Source organism: Eucyclogobius newberryi, unplaced genomic scaffold (genome assembly GCF_026437365.1).
Source record: "Eucyclogobius newberryi isolate DKJ021-1_F unplaced genomic scaffold, fEucNew1.0.hap1 SCAF_14, whole genome shotgun sequence".
NCBI lineage: Eukaryota > Metazoa > Chordata > Actinopteri > Gobiiformes > Gobiidae > Eucyclogobius > Eucyclogobius newberryi.
This window is the reverse complement of record NW_027315768.1, coordinates 12,403,510-12,429,903: the sequence shown is the minus strand read 5'-3', so window position 1 is coordinate 12,429,903 and position 26,394 is coordinate 12,403,510. Positions and strand designations below refer to the sequence as shown.

At 40.3% G+C, this 26,394-nt stretch overlaps 1 protein-coding gene across 1 annotated transcript; it reads right to left on the bottom strand.

Annotated features, from left to right (window-relative positions):
• Positions 1-55: 55 nt before the first annotated feature.
• abcb11a (ATP-binding cassette, sub-family B (MDR/TAP), member 11a) lies at positions 56-25,958 on the bottom strand. The gene is made up of 26 exons (XM_072445386.1): positions 25,910-25,958; positions 25,112-25,179; positions 24,566-24,807; positions 23,273-23,357; positions 22,051-22,184; positions 21,807-21,978; positions 20,503-20,627; positions 20,266-20,440; positions 19,212-19,325; positions 19,036-19,146; positions 18,832-18,957; positions 17,759-17,962; positions 17,349-17,519; positions 16,948-17,137; positions 15,631-15,697; positions 15,441-15,552; positions 14,882-15,031; positions 14,710-14,814; positions 14,471-14,632; positions 12,892-13,095; positions 10,801-11,042; positions 9,431-9,578; positions 9,154-9,351; positions 3,277-3,483; positions 348-494; positions 56-256 (listed from the first exon to the last, which is right to left on the bottom strand). The coding sequence occupies exons 1-26, from the start codon at positions 25,956-25,958 to the stop codon at positions 56-58; spliced, it is 3,909 nt and encodes a 1,302-aa protein (XP_072301487.1).
• Between the last annotated feature and the right edge of the window lie 436 nt (positions 25,959-26,394).

Here is a 26,394-nt window from a genome sequence, read left to right as displayed (position 1 = left end):
AATCAGAAAACATAAATAACATTGTCTCTTTATGGCCTCATGTGAAACAATGTGCCTAGCTGACAGTGGCCCCGGTGATGACCAGTTTGTAGTAGGCCCCCTTCTTGGCCATCAGCGTGTGGTGTGTGCCCTGCTCTATGACAGCTCCCTGGGACATGACTGCGATGATGTCTGCTTTCTGGATGGTGGACAGTCTGTGTGCGATTACGATACACGTCCGCCCTTTTCTCGCCTCGTCTAGAGCAGCCCGCACGGTCTAGAGAAATAGACAGAAAATGGTATAAAAAACAAAATGGAAAAAAATGACACAGGAATTGTGATTTGGGTTTGTGGATATGTTTGTGTACCTGCTCGCTCTCCGTGTCCAGCGCAGAGGTAGCTTCATCCAGCAGGAGGATCTTTGGGTTCCGGACAATGGCTCGGGCAATGGCGATCTTCTGCTTTTGTCCTCTGGAGAGCTGAGAGCCCTGAGCACCAACTTGTGTGTCATATTTCTGCAACAATTAGAGGAGAAAATGTCAAATATAAAAACTAAGGTTTGTTTTTTAGTGTTTAGTTTTGTCCTGGACGAGGGAACATTTAAATATTAAACCAATACAGATTGTATAATACATACAGCTTTAAAAAAATATGTATTTTGATTGTATTACATGTCCAATGCTACAAAACAATCCAAATATACCCATATTAGGAAGTAAGTTTTAAAGCTGTATTTTGTCATAAATGTAATAAATTACCATATTGGCAATATTGACGATGCTAGCTGGCCAACAATATTTATCTATAGTTTTATATTTACTATTCTTCTTTTTTTTTTAGAAAAGGATCTTAAAATTGTTAGAGGCTAAATAATATGTAAAATAATACATTTGAAATTATGCATATCCTCATTTGCTAGTGATTGATAGCACACAATAAACAGTAGTAAAAGTAAGTTCTCATGTTTTTCTACTTATTTGTTTGATCAGATAACATGAGGTAAATATTCATCATAGTTTTAAATCAGTCAAGTGGCAGTTTATGAAGAAAAAGTCCACATATGTTATTAATAAGATAAGAGACATTTCATGAAAAAAACAGGGACAATTTACAGACACCGTTTACATAATAGTTGCTAGGTGACAGGTGGAATGACCTCTATCTACTTTGCGTAATCTGCTGTATAAACCTGAACAAAATAGTCAAGCTGGGAGAAAAAACATCTTAAATATAATCATGTTTACTACAAGGGGCGGACTGGGGGGGAAAGTGGCCCTGGAGTTGAGGCAGATTTCATTACCATTCTGAAAATAGGTGAAATTTTGTAAACTTTGGTGGCTTTTATAGGAGATTTCAGACATCCAGTTGGCCGTGGTTGGATGATCCTACTAGGTTTATAATATCATATAATATCATAAAATATAATATAAAATGGCAGAATGTAGCTGTTGGGGGTATGAAACAATCTCCATGGATTGTAGAAAAAGATTCAGTTGTAGTCATCTGGACACTGTTTTTAGAAAGACATTTCTGTGGATCAAGCAGGGGCGATTCTAGGGAGTGTGGGGGCCCTAGGCAGAAATTCTTAGGGGGCCCTACCGACCAGTGTTCACAAAAAATCTTCAAGGTCTATTCTGTCCTCACTGTGGTGTCACTACCAGGGCTAGACAGATAGCGAACATCCAAAAAAGAGAGTCCAACGACCATGTAGAGAAGACTTGTCTCACTGTCTTTGTCTTTTAAGACGCTTTTCCCCACAACTTGTCTCTTTGACAATTGGAATTTTGTAAAACTGTAACAAACACATGTAAACACATTATTAAAAAAACCTTATAAATGTACCTTCACATCAATTGTACATGAACAGATACATATAAGAGCAATGAAAATAAAGGTCTGAACACATAGCCTCGCTTAAAATGTGACACGGCTACATGCACAGCAGCCAGCAACAACCAACATTCAAAGGAAGTACAGATTAAGCTTAAGTTTGACATAAGTTTATATATGCAAACGTAGAACAACATTATAACACAGAATAACATTCAACTTACGGACAAAGATACCCCAAGGCAGAAAACGGGATGTTTTTGTCAGTAGCTGCACTGCCGGAGCCGGACATGCTCGACTGAATGCATGAGGCCGAAAAACGAAACTTATACCGACAACGTCGACTAGGGGCAGTGTCGACTATCGCGCACACAAAGAAGTTTAGAAATGACGTAATCCTGTGTCAGTATTAAGCACAACCAGAAATAAACCATATTTTAAGCGCACTGGCGGCTTCGCGGGGGCCACCTAGTGGCCTGGGGCCCCAGGCAATTGCCTGGTTTGCCTAATGGGATGCAGCGCCTCTGGGATCAAGTCTGTGAACTCAGATACTTATCTAACTCAGTGTGGGCCCTGCCCAGTGGGCGGGACCTCCTGATGAAGGGTGTTTACAGTTTTATCTGAGACTACTCTTCTTTGTATCTAACAGCCCTGTAATGGGCTATTAACATTCTATTGTAAACTGGCTGTATCTCCCTCATCACTGAGTACCTAATTAGCATCAGAATGCCCTGGGCATTTACTGCTCCATGGCTTTCAAAATACTATTGTATACCACCAGGAGGTTGAACCTTAAGCCTCCATTCCTGTTTAAAGAAGGATTCTCTTTTTTAAACTCCTCTTTCAAACCGCCTTTTTTCCCTGCTCAGAATCTTTTTTCACAGAGGGCCGCATTGTGAAACATACAGAGCAGAGGGCCACAAACAACCTGACAATGTTGAACTTGTTGAAGTGAATCGTTGGAAATTTTAACATAGTTTTGACATAGTTCAATGAGCCTCCACACCTTTAATAAGACTTGGAACATTAGGTTGGCATAACAGCAAAATGCTTGAATGTTTCCAATTTTACAGTAAAAAGATCTACTTTTTGTTGTTTGGACTAACTTAGCAGGAAGCCGGAGGGCCAACAAACATTGGTCTGACATGCCTGCCTTAGGGTAAACCAGTGTCTTAAAGCTTATAAACAAACAAAATGTTCTTGGAAAACACAAAATTCAGTTCATTTTAAACCAAGCAACACACGAGGACAAGATGCTTGCCCCCTGGGCTAAAACAGCCCAAACCGGCCCACTTACCCATCGGCCAACCGGGAAATACCCGTTATCCCCATGTGCCAGTCTGCCCTTGGTTTACTACGTTTTAGAGAAATGTGTAGTCTACCCTGTCGTATGCACCTTAACCTAAAACACCTTTATTCTGCACACACACAGGCTAACTTCTTGAGCATATTTCCCTTTGAACTGACCTCTGGCAGAGTCATGACAAAATCGTGGAGGAAGGCTTTCTTCGAGGCCTCTATGACCTGGTCCAGGCTGATCCTGCAGCTGTTGTCTCCATACTGGATGTTCTCTGCAATGCTGCAGTCAAACAGCACGGGCTCCTGGGACACTATACCTATCTGAGAACGGAGGAAGGGCACGCTGATGCTCTGAGAGGACCGCCCATCTATCAACTGTAAAGAAACACAAATATAGTTCACGTTTTGTTAAAGTAAACCATCATGTAAAGTTGCCATATCACCTAGTCAATGCTTGGTCTAATTAGATCTCAACAGTTTCGGAAAGCTTTTCGATGTACAACTTTGCTTTTTATTTTCTTGTTGTACTGCATGTTTTTAAAGTTCTGTGCTGTTTTTAAAGTTCTGATGTCTCTGTAGCACATTTGTCCACAAACGTAAAGTTTTACCACTACTATTACAGACCCCAACACAGCGTTTTATGATATTACAGATAAACATGCCCCTCATAAAAGGTCAAAGGGTCAAAAATAAGAATAATCCCTGGTTTTGTGGAGACATCGCTGCATTATCTCGAGAGTGTGACAAAGCCTCGGCAGAAGCCAGGGCAACCAAATCAGCAGGAGATTGGCAGCAGTTTTGTCATTAGCTAATTAGTTAAAATGTCAATACTTTCACTGAAGCACAGGGCAAACGGTTAAATCCTTAATGCAAAATTGTATTTTTTGTGAAGCTTTTAACCAGTACTTTTCTCCATCTGTTGCTGTTACCCCCAATACATGAGAATGGACCTGATGATCAAGTATTTTCCCTTAAGCCCTTCAAACAGTATGAAGTATTAAATATGTTGCTGTCTATAGATCCAAAAAAGTCCACTGGAACTAGTTTGCTTTTGTTATCAGCCCCACTAAGATTAAATTCCCGGAAGCCTTATGCTGTCAATCACATGTCCAAATATGAAAAACCAAAAAGGAGTTTTGTTCATAGTTATCTACCGACCTCCTGGTCCCTATTCAGAGTTTTTAACAGAGTTTTCTGACTTTATATCAAACTTAGTGTTAGCCTGGGATAAAATAGTTATAGTTGGAGACTTTAATATCCACGTGAACATGAGTGATGACGCTCTCAGTAATGCCTTCAGCGCCTTGTTAGACAGCATTGGTTTCACTCAGAATGTAAATAAACCGACTCACACTCACAAGAACACTCTGGATCTTGTCCTAACGTATGGAACAGAGATTAGTGACCTCATTGTCCTCCCTCAAAACCCTATATTGTCAGATCATTTCCTAATTACCTTTCAGTTTATTCTTAAAGATCATCCAGTCCCACAAAATAAAGTTATAATGAAAAGGACAATATCTGAAAAATCTATCTCAAAATTCAAAGAAATAATAGAGCCAATATTCAGTGACATGTCATGTGATCCTGCTGAGAACAGCTTTAGTCACAGTTTAAGTGATCAATGTGTCGACTTGACCATGAATTCTCTGAAGTCTGCTCTTGACTGTTCCAGTCAGGGTTCAGAGCCCACCACAGCACTGAAACTGCACTAGTTAAAGTCACAAATGATTTGTTATTAGCCGCTGACGATGGACTGGTCTCAATCCTGGTTCTGTTGGACCTCAGCGCAGCGTTTGACACCATCAACCACAACATTCTACTGCAGAGGTTAGAATGTGATGTAGGTGTTGGAGGAACAGCCCTCAGCTGGTTTAAATCCTATCTATCTGATAGGTTCCAATTTGTTAATGTAAACCAGAGCTCCTCACCAAGCTCTAAAGTAATTTACGGTGTGCCACAGGGTTCGGTACTCGGTCCAATTCTGTTTACTCTTTATATGCTGCCATTAGGCAACATGATCAGAAAGCATGGCATTAACTTCCACTGCTATGCAGATGACACTCAGCTGTATTTATCAATGAAACCTGATCAGAGCGATCAAGTAGACAGACTTAGTGCTTGTGTGAAGGAGATAAAAACCTGGATGACACTAAACTACCTGCTTCTTAACCCTGAAAAAAACGAGGTCATTGTGCTTGGCCCTAAGCATCTACGAGACGCTCTATCTGAGCAGATAGTCACACTGGACAATGTCAGTGTAGCCTCCAGTTCTACTGTAAGAAACCTTGGAGTCTTATTTGACCAGGAGCTCTCATTTAAAGCTCATATAAATCAAGCTTGTAAAACAGCCTATTTCCATTTGCGCAACATCGCCAAAATCAGAAGAATCCTGCCTAAAAGTGATGCCGAAAAACTTATCCATGCATTTGTAACGACTAGATTAGACTACTGTAACTCCCTGCTTGCAGCGTGTCCTAAAAGCTCCATAAAAAGCTTTCAACTGGTTCAAAATGCAGCAGCAAGATTACTAACAGGAACAAAAAGAAGAGAGCACATTACGCCAGTGCTGAAGTCTCTTCACTGGCTCCCCGTCGAGTCTAGAATCAAATTCAAAATTCTACTCTTGACCTACAAAGCCATAAATGACATGGCCCCATCCTACCTCAAAGATGCTATAGAACCATATCATCCAAACAGAGCTCTTCGCTCTCAGAATGCTGGCCTTCTGGTGGTGCCAAGAGTCTCTAAAAGCACAGTAGGAGGTAGAGCGTTTAGCTACCAAGCTCCTGTGTTATGGAATCAGCTCCCGACCCATGTTAAATATGCTGACACAGTCTCTTCATTTAAGTCCAGGCTTAAAACGTTCCTCTTCGAAATCGCTTATGGTCAGAGTAGTTAGGAACAGAAAGATAAACCCACAGCTTCAGCTACGCTGCCCTAGGAGTAACTATGCTGGGGGAAGTATGACAGCTTGAGCACTATCCTCTTCTTCTTCTGACTACTTATGCTATCAAACAATATTTATTTTTTGATTCCACTTGCAAACTGTTCACCGCCTTCTTTTCTTTCTCTCACTCCTGAGGACCTGTGGACCCAGATGCCCCTCCCCTGGTGAAGTGGTCCCTGCCCTGTGTGGACGGTCCCTCATCTGCCTGAAGAGTGGCTCCAGCTCGCCTCAGTCGGTCCCTCATCTGCCTGAAGAGTGGGTCCAGCTCGCCTCCGACGGTCCCTCTTCTGCCTGAAGAGTGGGTCCAGCTCGACTCAGACGGTCCCTCTTCTGCCTGAAGAGTGGGTCCAGCTCGACTCAGACGGTCCCTCTTCTGCCTGAAGAGTGGGTCCAGCTCGACTCAGACGGTCCCTCTTCTGCCTGAAGAGTGGGTCCAGCTCGACTCAGACGGTCCCTCATCTGCCTGAAGAGTGGGTCCAGCTCGACTCAGACGGTCCCTCATCTGCCTGAAGAGTGGGTCCAGCTCGCCTCCGACGGTCCCTCTTCTGCCTGAAGAGTGGGTCCAGCTCGACTCAGACGGTCCCTCTTCTGCCTGAAGAGTGGGTCCAGCTCGACTCAGACGGTCCCTCTTCTGCCTGAAGAGTGGGTCCAGCTCGACTCAGACGGTCCCTCATCTGCCTGAAGAGTGGGTCCAGCTCGACTCAGACGGTCCCTCATCTGCCTGAAGAGTGGGTCCAGCTCGACTCAGACGGTCCCTCATCTGCCTGAAGAGTGGGTCCAGCTCGCCTCAGACGGTCCCTCATCTGCCTGAAGAGTGGGTCCAGCTCGACTCAGACGGTCCCTCATCTGCCTGAAGAGTGGGTCCAGCTCCAGTCTCCTCGTGTCCGTCTGTCCGTCTGTGAGAGTCGGATCTCTCCTTCACTGGAACTCCTCCAGGTTTCTACGCTTTTTTCCCAAAGAGGTTTTTTTGTAGTTTTTCCTGGCCGAGAAGGAGAGTCTAAGGACAGAGGACCCTGGGACATCGTCCCTCGCCACCACAGACATTGTCTGACTTCATCGCCACCACAGACATTGTTGATTCATTTCTCCCTGTGGCCCTCAGAGGCAACTGTTGTTGTGATTTTGGGCCTTACAAAAATAAATTGATTTGATTTGATTTGATTAAATTGTTTAATCTCACAATTAATCCTGGAAGTATGCTTTTGTTCTCCCTTTGCAGAAAGGAGGCCAGAAAAATGATTTTAATCCAATCTTGCAAAACTCTTGGAGAAGCTAATAAGTAACCAAGTGTGTGCTTTTTTAAATATTCACTCATTAATTTTCTACCGCCTTAGGCCCAAAGTCACTGGGATAGTGACTTTGTTTATTCGTAAACATTTGTTTAAGAACAAATATTTGTTTGTTCTTAAACAAATATTACATTTTAAATAGCTGCCAGTCCGGTTTTAGACCAGGGCATAGTACTATCACAGCTGCTACCAAAGTTATAAAGGATATTGCATTGGACAATCATGAAGAATGTGCTGCTGTTTTTGTTGATTTGTCAAAGGCCTTTGATTCAGTGGATCACTGGATTCTCTTGGATTCGTCTGGCTGTTTCTGCTGATGGCTTTCGATCTGAATTTTCTTATTTTAACAAAGGTGTTCCCCAAGGGTCCATCCCTGGACCACTTCTATTTACAATTTACATAAACTCAATTGGTCCACTTGTATGCAGATTATGTGATTCTATGTGCTAAGGCACATTCTAATGCACAAGTGATTCATAAGAGGATTTTTACTCTATTCAATAAAACTGTGTTACTTTAATTCAAAATTGTTAATGAATTCAAGTAAAACTAAATGTATGCTATTCTCTAAAAGGCGCACTGGTGAGTAAATATGATCGAACAAGTATGATCAAATCTCTTTCAAATCTCTAGCTCCCAGAGGCCTGGGAGCTAGAGGGTTCTTCAGTATCTTTGCTGTTCCTAGCATTGCACTTTTCTAGACCGAGATGTCCGACGTCCTTCCTGGAATCAAGCCATTCTTCCAGTTTTGGGGTCACTGCCCCAAGTGCTCTGCTCAGCACCACCGATACCTTCACGCTCCAGGCTTTCTCCAGCTCCTCTCTGAGGCCTTGGTATTTCTCTAGTTTCTCATGTTCCTTATTGCGGATGTTTCCATCCCATGCCACCGCAATGTCCACCACCACAGCTTTCCTCTGACTCTTGTCAACCACCACTATGTCCGGTTGGTTCTCCATTACCATTCTGTCTGTCTGTATCTGGAAGTGTCAGAGGACCTTGGCTCGGTCCTGTTGTACTCTGCACAGATGTTTCTGTACTCTATTTCCAGCCACCTGGTTATGGCTCTCCATGTATGCTGTCCCTGCCAGCATCTTACACCCTGCAGTTATATATATATATATATGCATTCTACAGTAAAACCTCTGATCTGAACCTCATCATTCAGCTTTAAGGTTCAGAAAGAAAGACTTTTTAAATTCAATGATTTTATACCGTATATTTTAATGAATTCAAAGCAAAATATGTTAACAGGGCGGTTTTGTAAATGTAAATATTCATCCCTGTATAAACAAAGGTTACCAGTACTTAATAACTACTGTTGTGTCCTCGGGCAAGATACTTCGCTCACCTTGCCTCCAATGTGGAAGTAGACTGGTGTATGAAGTATGTTTGTGAGTGCAAATATGGGATGAATTGAAATCAGCCCATGACGACAATGTATATTATACTATGTATATTATGTATTAACATTCTCTGTCCCGACTAAATAAACTAACTAACTAATAATTATTATATCACATTTAGCTGTTTGTGTCCCAAAACCATTACTTTTCTATTCAAAAAGTTTAATTTTCTCAAAGTTAGAGACATATATGTTAACATTTAAGACTATTTGAAAAAAAAAAAAAAAAAAAAGTCCTTGTTTGGTCACTATTTCCATAATTGTGCATGATGGTTAAATAGGATGTTTCTTTTTATAATAATCGTAACACAAACTTCAAACGTAACACGAACAAAGATAACCACTCTGCCACTCTACGTTAACATTTGACCCACTAACTTGTATTTGAACATTTCTATACTGACCACTTTGCCTTGATCCGGGTCATAGAAGCGCTGCAGCAGCTGAACACTGGTGCTCTTCCCACAGCCGCTGCTCCCCACAAACGCCAGAGTCTCCCCGGGCTTCACCGCCACCGTCAGCCCATTCAGCACCTGCGTATCCGGCCGGCTCGGATATGTGAACTCACAGTTAACGAACTCTACTTTACCCTTGAAATTATTCTTTAAAAAAAACAAACACAATAAATAAAATCATCAGTCATTATTAATCAATGTATTCAGAATTTATGAAGGGACAAACCCAGATCTGTCCGTCGGGGGAGATTTTGGGCACGCGGTCCAGTAATTTGAAAAGCTGAGCGGCTGCGATCTTGGCTTTGGCGTAACCTGGAGTGAAGGAGGCGGCTTTGCCCAGCGCGGTGCCACTGGTGATAATTACAGCTATCACCCTGGAAGCACAATGATGCACAACAAAATAAAATGAGAAAATGCTGTGGATTTGTTAGAATGGAATCCCTTCTGGTTTACACACACCATTCGGTGGCTAAAATACTGCACAGTGGTCCCTCACTATAACACGCTTCACCAGGCGTGACCTCCTGATAAAGGGTGTTTTTGGTTTCACTTGAAACTAACCTCTTTGTTTACTATCAGTCCATTAAAGGGCTGGCCCGGTGGGCAGGGCCTACTCAGAGTAGGACAAATATCTGAGTTCCCGGTCTTGATTCACAGATTTAGAATGACTCTCGGATGAGAATCCAGATGACAACAACTGAATCTTTTCTACATAAAAAAAGTTTCTTTTCATTAAACAATCAACAAAATGGCAGCGCTGTCCTAAAATCATTTGGAAAATGATATCAAAAATGACTCATGGAAATGTATCAATAGCCCACAATATCGATACTGTTCCACCAACGATATATTGCTTTTTTGGCACACCCTTAATTATTTAGTTAGTAACATATCTAAACATGGAACAAACACCATGGATCTAATACATTATTTGTTTAATTTCACAGAGAAAACTAAATAATATATTCATAGGTGCATATTTCTACAAAATAATCTGGGTCAAAAACATTCATCTCACAAGTAAAGTTTTCCAGCACCAAAAGCATGTCTGATCTCAGCATTGTTTCACCTTCATTTCTAAACGTCTGAAGAAAGTCACACTCCTAAACAAACATGGAGCTGAAGTCTTCAGGCTGCTCTCATGTCTTACATACACCTGTGACTCAGCTCCGATGTGACTCACGGTGAAAGAGATGATAAGACACTTCTCCTCACTGCTCACTCCGTTTGGAACAGCACTCAAAATGAATTTAGTGCATGGGAAAAGAGAGGAGGAAGTGGTTTGGAAAAGGGCCTACATATCTTGCTGGGTTGGGGCAGGGAGAGGACACCCACCTTTTTCTGCTTGGGAACCATGGCCTTGGAGGAGCTGGCTGGGTTTTTTGGGCCGTAGGCTTTATTTGACGGGACAGTGCAGTGTCAAATGGGAATGAGATTGGGGAATGACCGCAAATTGTCAAGTGCTGGCTACAATGCTGCAACCAGCCCCACACAGCAGGCACATGGACCACTTTACCACGAGCGGCACTAGTATCAATATTTTCAATACACTTATTGTTTCCTAGTTGTTAATATATGAAAGATAAAATGACAAACCTGAAAACATAAGTGTATAACAGTCCTTCTGTGTTGACCAGGTAGCCTCCAAACCTGTAGGAGGCAGCATAGGCCATGAAGAGGACACAATTAGAGAAGCCAAAACAGATTCCGTAGATGTGGGCTTTCTTCTTGGCAGATTTAAACAGAGTCTCCAGCCGCTGCTCATAGGCATCCACAAAAGTGCTCTCCTTCGCCAGGCCTGCTATGGTCCTGATGTTGGACAGAGCTTCGCTGGACACCTGCAAACCACACAGACTGAATTTATTTTATGTATTTTTCCCCATGTATTTTTTTTATTTTTCAAAAATACAAATACAAACAAAAAGCAGACACAGAGAGGGAGCACAAAGCAAAACATACTAAATAAAAAAAAACAGTCCCACTTGTACCAGAGATTGGTAAATCTGAACATTTTTATTGTGTTTTGTTTTGTCCATTGTCTAGCTGTCCCTTTGAGCCCAGACCTTAACAGTCGGTTCATACTGTGTCATAATCCATTTCTTCATTATAACCTTTCTTCCTGTTGCCGAAGGTACATTCCAAAGGTATCCATGTATTGTTTTTGTTGCAGAGGTTTTGTGTCTCAGAAACATATTTTTGAAATCAAGTGAGATATTAATGTTGAAAAGTGCTTTATTACTCTTATATATATAATATATTTATTTCAAGTTTTAATGCTATGCGTGTACTGCTACATTTCTCTGAATGTTCCATTCACTTTCATAGAAACGTTCAAGATTGATAAATGTGTAGAACTCAAATCAGAGTGATCAGTCTAGTGTGAGTATAGAGTATATCCAAAATGTTAAAACCTGCAATGAACAAAGAAACTTACTTATTTAAGTTCTAAAAATATGACACTTTCTTCCAAGATGGCTGCCACTGCCTGAGCAGGTCTAACATCTGTCTACGTCAAACAGTAATTTTAAACGAATCTGCCAAAATCTTGGCTGCTACATGCTGCATGGGGCATTTTTAATTACTGAGCACTTTTAATATAATTTTATACTACATTCCTGGTCATCTTGGTCATTTTTTTGAGGTTTTTATAGACTCACAGAAAACACTGCCAACCATGCCTGGAGAAACCTAGTGTCCCTTAGAATCGGACACTGCGAAAAAGGGAAAAATGATCACTCATCTGGAAGAAAAGATCGTTTGACTATCCACCGAACTTAAGAAGAAAGAAGAAATGATATCCAAACTTATGGATGTTGCCACCAGACAGCACACACGGATTGCATCTCTCAACAGCACCCTCATGGACACAGTGATGTGGGACCCGCATGGTTCCCCTCAGCCCTTCTGCTCAACTCCTCGGTCCAGGTTAGCCCGAGATGAGTCAGCAATACAAACAAAGCTGATGCAGACTTGGAGCTCCAATTGTCCCCAGTTTAAGCCTCACTAACTGTTTTTCAGCACTGGCAAATGACTCCCCTGCTCCAGCCACTCTGGTTCAGATGGTTTCCAGTTTGGATTCATCTGTTGATTTCCACAGCAGCTAATCCTCCGTGTACGCCGATGGTTCATTGCACTGTAATCCACCTACGGATCAGTCTCAGCCACTCTTCCCTCCCACGACAGTGATCATCGGTGACTCTATCATCAGACATGCTCGCTGCTTAACGCTATAACACACTGTTTCCCAGGAGCCTGGAGACTTCCTGACCTGCTACAGTCCAGTCCTGGCTTAGCCCAGTTTGTAGGTCCCACTTAAAGTTTATTGACAATTTCAACTTGTTTTGGAATCGTCATTTTCACTACTGAACGCTGACGGAAATATCAACAAGATATTCATGAGCTTTAAGCACGGATCTTTGCTTTAGAATTTGAAAAAGGACTCCAAGATACAATTCCAGTGTCATCCAGTGGTAAGAAGTACACATCTTTTTTTGAATGGTCAAAATTTACCATATAATAGGAAGCTGAAACCCATGATTATGAAAACAGTGGTAAACTTATTTAACACATTCTATTCTATTCTAGTCTAATCCAATAATTTACAGGAAAAGTTTCAAACTGATATGCTTTTTTTCCTACTCACCTGCAGTGTCTGGCCTTAGATGAGAGAATATTGACAGAACTTACTTGGCCTGCTTCCTCCATGGCCACTTTGTCTTCATTTGCAAAGCCAATCAACATTTTGGATTGATAGGCCCCAGAAAATCCGATCAGCGGCAGGAAGCACATGATCACCAGGGCAAGTTTCCAACTGAAGTAAAAGGCGATGATGAAGGAGACACCGATATTGGTGAGAGAGTTCACTATCATGCCGATCTGCGCGCCTGTGGCCTGTGAGACATATTATAGGATAAACTTGTTAATTATGCTTTTCATCCTGGTTTTTGAGTTTGTGTGCAAAATCATGTGACTGGTAGCAAAAGTAACAATTCAATGTAAAAAAGATTTTCTGTGACAAGAGAAAAATTTGTATAAATATTATTGTTTTTAAATCCAATATATGAGAACCGTGAAGATTGTAGCAAGAATGTTCTTCTATTCATTTTATTTGATCTGGCAGATATACATTGTTTTGTTTATTTTATGGTTATGATGGAAAATGTTTGGTCGACAAAAATAGCTAGCCAATAGAGATTGTCACATTCCACTACATAGAATTTTCAGTTAATTTAAAGTTAAACCACTGGAGATTTTTGAGCTGCTAATTCCCTAACTTTTCAAACAAAAATAGCCTTAATCGAAATGTAAAAATCGTTCTGAATGAGTTTTTTATTGCTGCCATCCGGCATCATGTTATGTTTTACCTCACTGTAAAACAAATACTTTTACTTAAAATATTTCGCTCAAACAACTGCTGGGCTGGTAACGTAGCCCTTATTGGGTAATCTGTCCTGAATTATGTGTTATTGGAAGTTTTTTTTTTTTTTCACTACACATTTATGTATGAATGGGCTCCCCATGTCCCCCCATGTCACACGGGAGGAGCTCGGAGTAGAGCTGCTGCTCCTCCGCGTCGAGAGGAGCTGAGGTGGCTCGGGCATCTGTCCCGGATGCCTCCTGGGCGCCTCCCTAGGGAGGTGTTTCGGGCATGTCCCACCGGTAAGAGGCCCCAGGGAAGACCCAGGACACGCTGGAGGGACTATGTCTCTCGGCTGGCCTGGGAACGCCTCGGGATCCCCCCGGAGGAGTTAGAGAAAGTGTCTGGGGAGAAGGAAGTCTGCGAGTCCCTGCTTAGACTGTTGCCCCCCGTGACTCGGCCCTGGATAAGCGGAAGAGGATGGATGGATGGGCTCCCCATGTTTGTTGTGGGATTGCTTTGTTAAACGTTTTTTATTGTCTGATGTTGCTCAAATGAATTGGTTCCGGAGGAAATAAAGTAGTCTGAATCTGAATCTGTTGAAATGCTTACTTTTAGATGGATTGGGCCAAACTCCAGAAATGTAACGTTTTTGATATCCGAGAGTCACCACACAAATTATACTATAACAATATAAAAATATAACAATGTATATAACTTTGGAAGTTGAACTACTCCATTATAACAACTTTCGAAGACACTGAGCATATATAATAAGTGTTTTTCATCCAAAACCTAAAAAACACTTGAATGTATTTAGTGTAAAATTAGTAGTAGATTGTTTTCTTTCCACAAATGCTGTAACTACCTATCTCAACACATGACTGAGAGTTGTGTGGACACCCTCACCCCTTGCACCATGGAGGCATCTGTGGCCAGTCTAGTGGTCAGAGCTCCAGGGCTGTTCATGGGGTCGTCGAACCAGCCCACCTCCTGCCTCAGCATGGCCTGGAAACCCAGTCGTCTCAGCCGACGAGTCAGCAGCTCTCCAGACTTGGCAAACGCAAAATTCTTAAGACATGTCATGGAAACAAATGTGTGAATCTGGAACATGATATAACACCTGTGTGATGATTACTGTTACAAACCTGTAGAAATTGTGCGAAGAAGCTCAAGACTGCCACAATGCAAAACAACACACACACTTCGTTGATCTGCCTTCTCTGTTCAGCCAGGTCTTGTACGGCAAATGTCTATAGATTAAAAATGTTTACAACAGAAAATCCAAAGATGATAGTTGGTGAAATCCAGAGTCTGTACCCCCATGATCTGGCTGAAGAGGACTGCGTAAATGGGGGCTATCGATCCGTTGACAGCAGCTCCCAGAGAACCCAGCACCAGGTAGGGCCACTCGGGCTGGTTGTACTTCAGGATGCGAGCCACAGGGGCCGACTCCAGTGGCTCCTCCCCCTTGGACAACAACATGCAACATTTGAACTTGGGCTGCAAACGACAATGATTTTGCTCATCGATTGGTCTAATCATTATTCTTTCAATCACTTGATTAGTTGTTTGGATTGCAAAACCGTGAATGTGAGATTTTAACTTTATTTGACCCAGATGAAGCTGAAGGTCATTGTGTTGATAACATGATAACAGACAGACAAAACTCTTTTCTTAACAAAAACACTAGATATTCATGTTTCCTGTGTCATTTTGATGTATTTCTTGCTTTGTCTGAGTCATAAAACCTCTTCTCTCAACACCTTACATCATCATTTTTTTGTATCGGCTATTTTTGTACCATTCACAATATTGTCAACATTTTTATATATGGCCCATCTCTAGTTACGTTTATCGATATATCTATTCGTTTTACCTCTGCATTTGGGGTCTCTTTGCTGGAAAACCTTTGAATACTTCCGTATGATACCGCATCCAGGCTATATTCGTTTGACCTGTTGCTCTGTGCTCGAAGTCGGACAGAATCCCTAAAAGGAATTTCCAAGCAAAATATGACATCATTTTTTCTCCTATAACAGCTATATGATCTTTCTTTTGTACTTTACCTTAAGCTGGAGCTCCTTCTCCGCCCATTTTGATAGCAGTCCTCTTCAGAAGATTCAGTGAGTGTTCCTGAAATTACAAATCAATACAGTGTTAATACCAAGGCTTCCTGTGGTCCTCAGAAGATCAGACAGGCCTATAGGGTTTTAACCTTTCACCCCTGCTGAGTGCTTAATAACTAATCCACTCTATAAACATCAATCTACAGAGAGGAAACTAAATAGTAGTAAAATTGCCTATTAGCATAATCCGCCATGTCTGTGTACAAAAGTAAACAGAAAGGCACTAAAGAAAAACGGCTGGGTCACTACTGGTAAAAACATGTATCACTCAAGTGTCCGTATACTTTTGAATGAATGCAATGTTTAGTAGTTATTATCTTAATATCTCAATTAGTTTGACATTAGGCTAGCTGAAAACTGGATGAGGTATGACCTGCCAACACAATCCAGAGCTTTATTAACTAAAAGAGCCAAAAAGCAGGACAAAAGGGACAAAATTATAAACAAAACCAAGACGGAATGGAGCCTCTATCTCTTATGTCTCTGGACTGTCTGAAAAACTACAAAGGATTTTTAAACAGCATGACTGTTTATTTTAAACTGGGCGAAACTTTAAGACGGAGACTGGTTCACAATAAGGACAAGATTCCAACACAAAAATAGAGCAATGTAGTCTATTCTATCCAATGCAGTGAGGAAAGTTGTAAAGAGAGGTACAGAGGTGTGACTAAACAGCCACTTCACAAGAGGCTTTATCAGCACAGAAGACACGCTAATTCAGGACCACAGAGCGTCGTGCATCTGCATCTTGAAGCTACAAACCTTGTTTCTTTTCAAGACAGTGAGGTGAAGGTGAATAAATGGATTGAAATAGGAGTTAAAGAGGCTATTTTTACCCTCTATAAACAGAAATGGACGTTTGAGGTTCAACTACCAGTCGTATACAATAGTGTGTTGAAGCCATGGAGCGGGATCAGCCCTTGCCATTCTGATGCTAATCAGGTACTCAGTGATGAGGGAGCTACAGTCAGCTTCCAATAGGATGTTGCTAGCCCATTACAGGGCCGTTAAGATACAAAGAAGAATAGTTTCGAGTGAAACTGTCAAACAGACAACAGTCAACAGTTCCGTCCAGTGGGCAGGGCTTACTCAAAGTAGGATAAATATCTGAGTTCTCAGACTAGATCCACAGATTGTTTCTAAAAACAGTGTCCGGATAACTACAACTGAATCTTTTTCTACAATGGAACACACCTGGCCGACTTACACAAACTTTACTACCTTTATTTACTTATTTATTTATTTACTTATACTTGCCATTACTTTTGCTGGATGTACTTTGGTTCTGTAGCGTCATCAGTGTAAAGTAGACCCCTTTCTTCTCTAACAGTTCACTGTGAGTGCCCCTCTCCACCGCCTGGCCATGGTCAAAGCCAATGATCACGTCTGCATTTCGAATAGTGGACAGTCTGTGAGCTATGGATATGGTAGTTCTCCCTTGACGTACCTGCAAAGAAAACAAAATCATACTCAAATGTGGGTATTTCATGGAGTTACATTTATTTCTCTTTAAATTTGGTTGAGTAACAGTGATACAGCAGATGATAGATCAATTACTACATTCAAAGTTTTTTTTTTCTTTTTTTGTTACAAATACCTTTCACATGTACTGATCTTCAGGGGCTATTCTATTTCACAACTACTTTACTGTAACTTACTTTATCGAGCGCCTCTTGTACCACAGCCTCACTCTCATTGTCCAAAGCAGAGGTGGCCATATCGAGCAGTAGAATTTTTGGATTTCTGATGAGAGCTCGGGCGATGGCGATTCTCTGTTTCTGCCCTCCGCTCATCTGCCCACCTCCTTCTCCAACTAACGTGTCAAATTTCTGAAAGACAATACAACAAACCCATGTCTAGTTTAAAAATGAATGTATCAAAAAAAATCTCACAGGATCTCACACCACTGACTCTTAATTGGTTGCCATGGAGGTAATCTGGCAGCGCATTATTCTATGCAGTAAAAGTAACATACTGTTTTCTTCTAGCATTATCACAAACATAATTGTAACTATACTGTTCAAAAGAAAGTACAGGTTTGTATTATACATACTATTTAATGACAAACCTGTGGTAAGTCCATGATAAAATGATATGCATTTGCTTCTTTTGCCGCATGAATAATGTCGTCCATGGAAACACCAGCTCGACCGTAGCGGATATTTTCTGCGATGGTGGTGGAAAACAGCACGGGCTCCTGCTCCACGATACCGATAAGAGAGCGCAGCCACTGGATGTTCAAACTGCGGATGTCGTGCCCATCCAAAGTTACCTACAAATTTAAATACGACAGATTTAGGCCGTGGCTGGAGAGCCGCGGCGCGGTCAAATGGCCGCGTAGTTTCAGGGACCGCGGCATTTCCCTTATAGCTCGTTATAGCCTCATGGCTAACCCTAACCCTAACCCTAACCCTAACCCTAACCCTAACCTTAACCTTAACCCTAACCCTAACCTTAACCTTAACCCTAACCCTAACCCTAACCTTAACCTTAACCCTAACCCTAACCTTAACCTTAACCCTAACCTTAACCTTAACCCTAACCCTAACCTTAACCCTAACCCTAACCCTAACCTTAACCTTAACCTTAACCCTAACCCTAACCTTAACCTTAACCTTAACCCTAACCCTAACCCTAACCTTAACCCTAACCCTAACCCTAACCCTAACCTTAACCCTAACCCTAACCTTAACCCAGCGCGGTCTAAAACGGCGCTAAAACGCGGTCAAATAGCGGCGCAGTTTCAGGAGCCGCGGCGCGCGGCCGGCACAAAAATAAAATGGCTTTTTCGGCCGCGCACCGCGGCTCTGCAGACACTCCCACAGATTTAATGGAGATCAAACGTGGGTGCAGACTTCTGGTTCTGGGTGTAACATTCACACACGTTTTCTTTTTTTAAGGATTTCTTTTAGGAATGTAGGCTTTATTTGACAGGACAGCGCAAATTGGGATGGGACTGGGGAAGGACATACAGCAAATTGCCAGAGGTGAAATCTAACTCGCAACCCGTGTCCTGCACACATGCAGTAGCAGGCAGGTGTACTATCGAGGCGACCACCGAGCGGCACCACACTCATTTCAAATATCACTTGTAAGTGTTAAGTGTTAAAACCGCTGTTAAATGCCATTATTTATATTTACCATTCCTTCATGTGGGTCATAGAATCTTTGGATGAGCTGAATGGTTGTGCTTTTTCCCATTCCACTGGGTCCAACAAAAGCTGTGGTCTCTCCAGCCTTGATTTTCATGTCCAGGTGATTTAATATCTAAAAAAGGTTTGCATATATAATTTAAACATTTGAAAATCATAGAAGCCTTTTGCTAAAATAGAGTAAAAATGTTACCTTCACTTCTGGTCGAGATGGGTAGTAGAATGTAACTTTCCGGAACTCAATTTCCCCTTTAATCTTGTCTAGCTTGTAACCGTCTTCAGAAAAACAGTCAATTTCTGGCTCCTGACAATAGAAAACAACCATTTCTATGATACAATTCATAGGCTTAAATTAAGTAATCACTTTACCCTGTCTATTGTGTCAAAGATAGCCTTGGCAGCTGTTCGACCTGAAACAAATGCTTCAAGACATGAAGAGGCGTTTCCCATGTTCATAGCTCCCAGCATGATACCAAAGAAAACCTATAAAAGATGAAATTGCATAAACATTTATTTTCTAAAAGTTTCAGAGCCTTGTTTTATTTGCCAATATGGAGACCCTTTTAAAATAAGTATAAATTGTTATGGTTAGAGATATTTCTTTCATTAGATAATCACAATAATCATTATAACATACTAATCTTTAGACAATTATATCTGTACAAAATGTGAACACTTTATTCTATATGGTGTCTTAAAGGTGCACTAGGTCATTTTTCTGGTATATTGCATCGCACCTGCTTGTCTCTGTAGAATATTCTACATTATGGCATAAAGCTCATCTCCAAAAAAAAGCAGATGACAGCACCAGGCCAACTTACCAATCAGACCTTTGGTGAGGCAAGCCCACTCAAAAAAAGGAAAACATTTTTTTCAAGAAATGTATAATATGTATAATAATTGATTAAGTCCAAGATATAAAGGTTTTATACCATACTGTGTAACATTTACTGGCAAAGGAAAAAATCTTTGTGAAGAAAAGCAAGTGACTAACCTTTCCCCAGAAAGGTTACATAGTGCACCTTTAACAATATCCAACCAATTTATTTAAGCAAATTAAATACATAAAGAGTTTATGTCGGTGTAATCCCTCTACTACAGGGGTGGGCAATTATTTTCCTCCGAGGGCCATATTTGAATCCAGGCAAGTAGAGGATGGCCGACCTGCAATCATTAGTGTAAAATAAATAAATAATAATATTACTTGGCATGTCAGTAGTTTGCCCACCCCTGCTCTACTACAACTGAATATTTTTCTACATAAAGAGCTTGTTAATTAATGTATTGAATAAACATGGTTGTCTACTTAAATACACTCAATATGACTTAATACACTGTTATTCAGAACAGAACAATGGCAAACATGACACACTGTGTATTTAGGATAATACATTCTAAGCTAACATGTACTCTATATCCCTACCTGAATAAGGGTACCAGGAGACATCTCCTTAGTGTCCAGGACAAGCTTGGAGCCAAACCAAAAGGCCAGAGCATAACAAAAGAAAATGATGCTCCACATATAGCCCTGAAACACTCCGATGATAATGCCCTTTTTCACTCCCCAGGTCTGGGCTTCCTTCAAGTTACGGTCGTATCTGAATACATAATAAAATGCACATTTAATAAAATGTTAATTGTATGGCTAAGAAGTACATACCTCTCAGTTTCTTTCTCCTCTCCACCAAACGCTGCAACAGTTCTGATTGAAGACAGCACCTCATCAGCTACAGCTCCAGCCTTAGCATAGGCCAATAGCTCCCAAACAGTCGTCTTTGATATAGCCTAGAGATAGGATTGTTCAATCAGTACCATTAAGGAGGGTCTAAGTTTGTCTTGCTTTTGATACTACACCTCTGATTCTCTAAAATATGGAAAATGGCTAGTTAGAAGTTCAAAACACAAAGAGCAACACCCTTTATTTAAGACATTCATTTGTATTTGATCTGTGTTGTATTGTATTAAAAGTGTGTTCCACATTGAGTAAGGCAGGGGTGTCAAATTAATTTGGGCCGCGGGCCGAATTTTGACGCTCAGGCTGGGTCGCAGGCCGAACATAACGTAAAACATAAAACTATTAAAAATATAAGAAATGAATAGCTTTATATAGCCTACGCTGTTTTGAAGCAATTACTGGATTGATTAAAAAAACATTACAAAACGTTTGTTCTCATAAACTGAAATGTGTTTAGAAAAACAAGTGTAATTTCACCAATACTGTGCTTCAGTTTATGTGCATTACAACTTCAGAGTTGATCTACACAAAGATAAACATTTGACTTCTCAAGATCTAAAAAACCTTTTAAATGTACTAACTAACATTTCACACGTCTGTGTAGTTATTTGTACACCTGAACTAACACACCACTAAACTTCTGCTCAAAAGAGCTTAAAGTGCACTTCTCCCTCGGCAGCTCACACAGCTGATGTTTGAACTTACCTGTGGGGGAGGGGCGGCCACCGGCGGCATTGTGGGACGCGTAGTTTTAGCGATAAAAACTGTTACGGATGTAATTACGGTTCTATGAATAAATTTTTTAAAAAATATTTATTTACAAAAAAATTTAAATATGAATTTGAAATGTTCGGCGGGCCGGATTAAAACGTCTGGCGGGCCGGATTTGGCCCGCAGGCCTTGTATTTGACACATGTGGGGTAAGGGATAAGAACTGACCCTTGTGGAACTCCTAGCATTTTTATTTTTTTCTTCAGGAATTTGAGCTGAACAATCAGTTTTACTGAATGTAGAGTACTGCATGTAAGTGTAATGAACTATCCAACTGTAACTGAACATTTAATTCAATAATGCAATATGCAGCAGGCAAATATGATACTACTGCTACTACAACTGTTATTACTACTTCTTATGTAATACTGTTACTACTAAAAAAACAAGTACCGTAATCTACCACCGGGAGTTATTTCCTTTTGCTTGGGATATTTGTATTTGTAAACCTTTCTCACCATAGCCATGAGTCCAGTTCCTAAACCAATGAGAGGGCTCACTGCTATCACCACCAAGGTTAGCTTCCAACCTCCGATAAATCCCACCATGAAACCAAAGACGAAAGTCGAAATCCTCTCAATAAAGAATGACGCCTGGTCAGCGATAGCATTGTTGATCTTGTTAATATCACTGGAAATGAGACAGAACAGTTTGTTCCAGGATCATGAGATAAGGGGCTACTACTAAAGCACCACAACTTACTCTGATATTCTTATATTGAGCTCTCCCAGTGAAATACAATCAAACCAGCCGATCTCCATTCTCATTACTTTGCGGAAATATGTCCTGCGGATCATCTGAACTTGCCTGGCCGCTGCTGACACCCAGAAGAGTATCTATAGAAAAAAATTAAGCAGATGTGGATATTGGGCATTTAAAGTTGCACAGTGTAACTTTTCTGTAGGAGAGTATGCCATCTGCTCGTCTCACTTGAGATTTAAAATGTGCAGGTCAAAATGTACATAACATAAACTGTTGAATAATGTTCTTTGGTCTTTAACTGGCAATTTATAAAGTCAAATTGATAAGCTGTTCAATGTGATCGATGACCGCCTCATGTATAAGAACTATTGTTAAGTTTTCAATACAAGGCTCTGAGGATATTAGCGGCTGGTGGCCTTCTCGTTATTAGAATGAGGAACACTTCACTAAAACATAGTGAACATGATTATATAATACATTTCACTAAATACTTTTTAAATGTTTAACCTAATTTTCCCCAGTTTGATATTTTTCATGAAGTTTACAACCAATGTAAACAAATAAACATGTAAATACTCTATTTGCCACAGGTTCTATCCCACACAACTGTGTAATAATTAGAAAAACCTACGCACTAATTACTTTGAAAATCAACTAGTAGTCAATTGTCAATATTATCTGATCGTGCTTTAATGTGCCAGGTGTAAAATTTTGTAGAAAACTTGTCCCTGAAAACATACAGCAGAGAAATGCTAATTGTTGGAGAAATCGTGTGCCCACCATTATCAGTCCTTTCAGAACTATGCATTTGGGCCTCAAAACTCCTGTCATGGACAACATAGATAAATATATTTGTAATATACTCCTGGTGGCAGGGAAATGACTGTGCTGCCGATCAAGGACTGGACCGACATTTTAATTGACATATGGAAAATGAAAAATAAATAAATAATAATAATTGCATTCTGACTTAACTGGAAAATGGACAAATTTGACCTACTTTGTACTAAATCAGACATTCATTTTGGAATTTCTGTGCCGTAAATTTTTAGGTGACCCTGCTCAAAGTAAGAAAAAGTTACTTACTCGAGCAAAAAAGTAGCTACGTAGTAGATGCATTTATTTCCATGCTGTGGAGCATTCGAGGCAACAAAAATTCAAGTGGCATACTTGCTAACTTGAAAGTTACACAATGCACCATTAACAAAGCAAGAGAACTTACCTGAAGATAACTAAGAATCAAAACACCAGCTCCGATTCCTATGTAGAAATATGCAAACTCCGTCATCTGTGCTTCAATGTCCAACCTGTAAATATGAAAAGCTGTGACATAGAAGGCCTTTTATACAATTTAATAGCATAATACTAAACTTTATTGTCCCCTGAGGGAATGTGTCTTGGACATAACATTGAGGACAACAAAGACTCAACAAAAAATATTCTAAATACAAAATTACAATAACAAAAAAATGCATTTGGTGGTAAGGTGTGTTAAGCTTAATATATGTTAAATCATTTAGAGAGTTAGAGTTCAGTAGATAAAAGTACAGATTAGTCCTGATTTAGAGTCAGACAAGCTTTTTGGCTGCACACTTGTGCGTTTACATGCAAACAAAAAAAACGTTTTTAACAACATTCGGTTTTGACATCTTGGACAAGCTCTGTCCTTGTCCAAGTATACATGCAGACGAGAAAGTCAAAATCCTGACAAGAACGTGTCGTCCTCATAACACTAGGTGGCGATATGCGTCGTTTCGGCAGACTAATACGCCCCCCCCATTCCGGTTGACCTTTTGCGTCACATACAAACAACTGTCATGCGCATTTTCGAACAACAGTCGTACAGCTTTGTTCATCTCGTATGTAATGCCCGGCTTCCTTGTGTGGTTTTGTTTCCGGGGTCATACGTCAGCGTGGGTCGTGGGGCATGCGCACAAGCCTTGTCTAGTTTCAGTGCGATTACGCAATCGCAAATCGGAGATTTTGAAGGCCGATTTATATCGGAGTAAGGTGTTTACACGCACGCGAAGATGTCTGATTGTATCGGAATAAAGCAACTATTTGTTTTTTTTGTTTGCATGTAAACGTACTGAGAGAAGACGGTGAAATCCCTCTTCCATCCAAGAGTCATTCTCAATCTGCGGATCGAGTCTGGGAACTCAGATATTTATGCTGCTCTGAGTAGGCCCAATGACCTCACTAGAAGGAGCCGAACATTCTGATGTGATTTGGATGAGGTGACATACCATGTATAAAAGCTCAAGTCAATTTAGCAAAATATACTTAAAAGGTCTGGTTTTAGTCACACTTCCCTTCATTCAATGCATATTTAGCCATGTTAAAATGTTCATCTTGACACATATTAATTCATTTCTAAATAAAGACTTTTTGTTTAAATGCAATTGAACTTACTGTGTCAACATGATTTGTCATTGGAAAGTATGTAATGCTAACCTACCAGCAGCACAAAGAATAGCTAATAATAATAACTAATAATAATAGCTTAATTACTCACCCACAATAAATGGTATTGTTTGCTTCACTTAGGAATATTGTCCCATTTGTCCAATATATGAAGTTGTTACTGCACGTTTTGTTTGGGTTTTTAAGTTCCTGGATCTCGAGTTCATAGGCCACAAATGTGTCGGTCATCATGGCGTAGACCAGCAGCATTAAAGGGAGCGCGGCCCCATTGACCAGGGCACACAGACTCCCGATCACCATCATCGCTTTGTCCTTACAGGTGGCAAACCGGAACTACAAGGAAACATGAAACAATAGGCTTTAGATAACAAAAAATACGATGAAGAAGACAAGAGCTTTTTACACTAAGTATTATATAATATTCAGCGCTCAAGAAAAAATGTCTACTTTCATGTTTATCTTTAGTTAAAGAAGTGCACTACACATAAATACATGCAGTTAACAAATAAACATTTTGTAATTGTTTATGCATTTATAACTGAACATAAAAGCACTAAAAGATCATCACCATACATAAGGAAAATATTCACAGATATTTACATAGAATAAGAAATACACTGGTAAATATTTTGCTCACCAGCTGAAAATATCCAATACTGAGATTGTCCTTTTTGTCTCCATCTCTGTATAGAAATAATATAAAGACTGTTAAAATTTCTATTGTGATTTAAGCCTTTGTTAACCCCCAATTTCAGTAGATTTTATTTTAAAACTAGGTATGCCTACAGTAACAAAACTAAATGTGTTTTTGGTCATTTGGTATAAATGGGACAAATATGCCTAGAAACATGTGCCAAACCTTATTGATTTAGCTACACTAGCTCAGGGGTCATTGACAAAAACAAAATAGTCTGTATGTATGATGTTGTCTTTTCCCAGGTATTTTTTTAATGTTGATCCGAAACGTACATGATGAGCTAAAAATGACCAAATACATTGACTGAATGCCAACATGTTTTTAAATGTACTCTATTGTTTGTAGGTCCCTGTTTATGACAGCTGAAGCTCACCACTCTTCAATGAAATATAGTTGTAGTGTCAGCTTTACCGCCATCCCAGAAAACACAGCACTTACAACATCAATTAAAACTGACTGTAGCCAGGTTATCCAACTCAAATAATAAAAGAGAGAAGAGCAAACAACAAAAGCTTTGGCGGCTCTGGCTCTGGAGCGACATTCTTGGCTTGGTCACAGTCAATTAAAAGAAACACTTACTTGGTGTTGTTGTCTACTGTAAAAGCAACAAAAACACAAGTAGCTGTCAGTGTAATCCATACCATACAGCATTTGTATTCTTATAATAGCACCACAAGCATTCTATAGCAGTAGTAGGGCAGTGCAGACAAACATGACAAATACAGAGTCACTTTTTACCTTTCTTGTTGTCATCTTGTGTACTAGACTCTTTAAAAAGAGTCTTCATGCTGGCAGTTTAGACTCCTTTGTGGCCTGAAAACAATAAGCAACAGTTTACCATTATAAATTGCAAAATGATTCAAATATACAGTATGCACATCTTCAATACCTCAGCTTCTCCTCTCGTGTATTCTCACATGCAAAGAGAATGCAATCTTCTTTTCAGGTAACTTCTGCCTTTTCTATTATCTGCTCCGGCATTAGCCTGATAAGACATGTGTCAGATATTTGACCTAAGGGGGTGGGCCAAATCTTACGACACTGAAGCATGAAGCATTTAGTACGTAGTATTGATGATAAAGAATATTGATAACATAGAGGTCCTTAGCCTAGCCATTAGAGTTGAATGACCTCAAGGACATGAGCGATTCTGTACGGTCATTAGTAATAACTGTAAATACAATAAATGACATGCTTGTAGTTAGCTTTCAAAAAACGTTTTT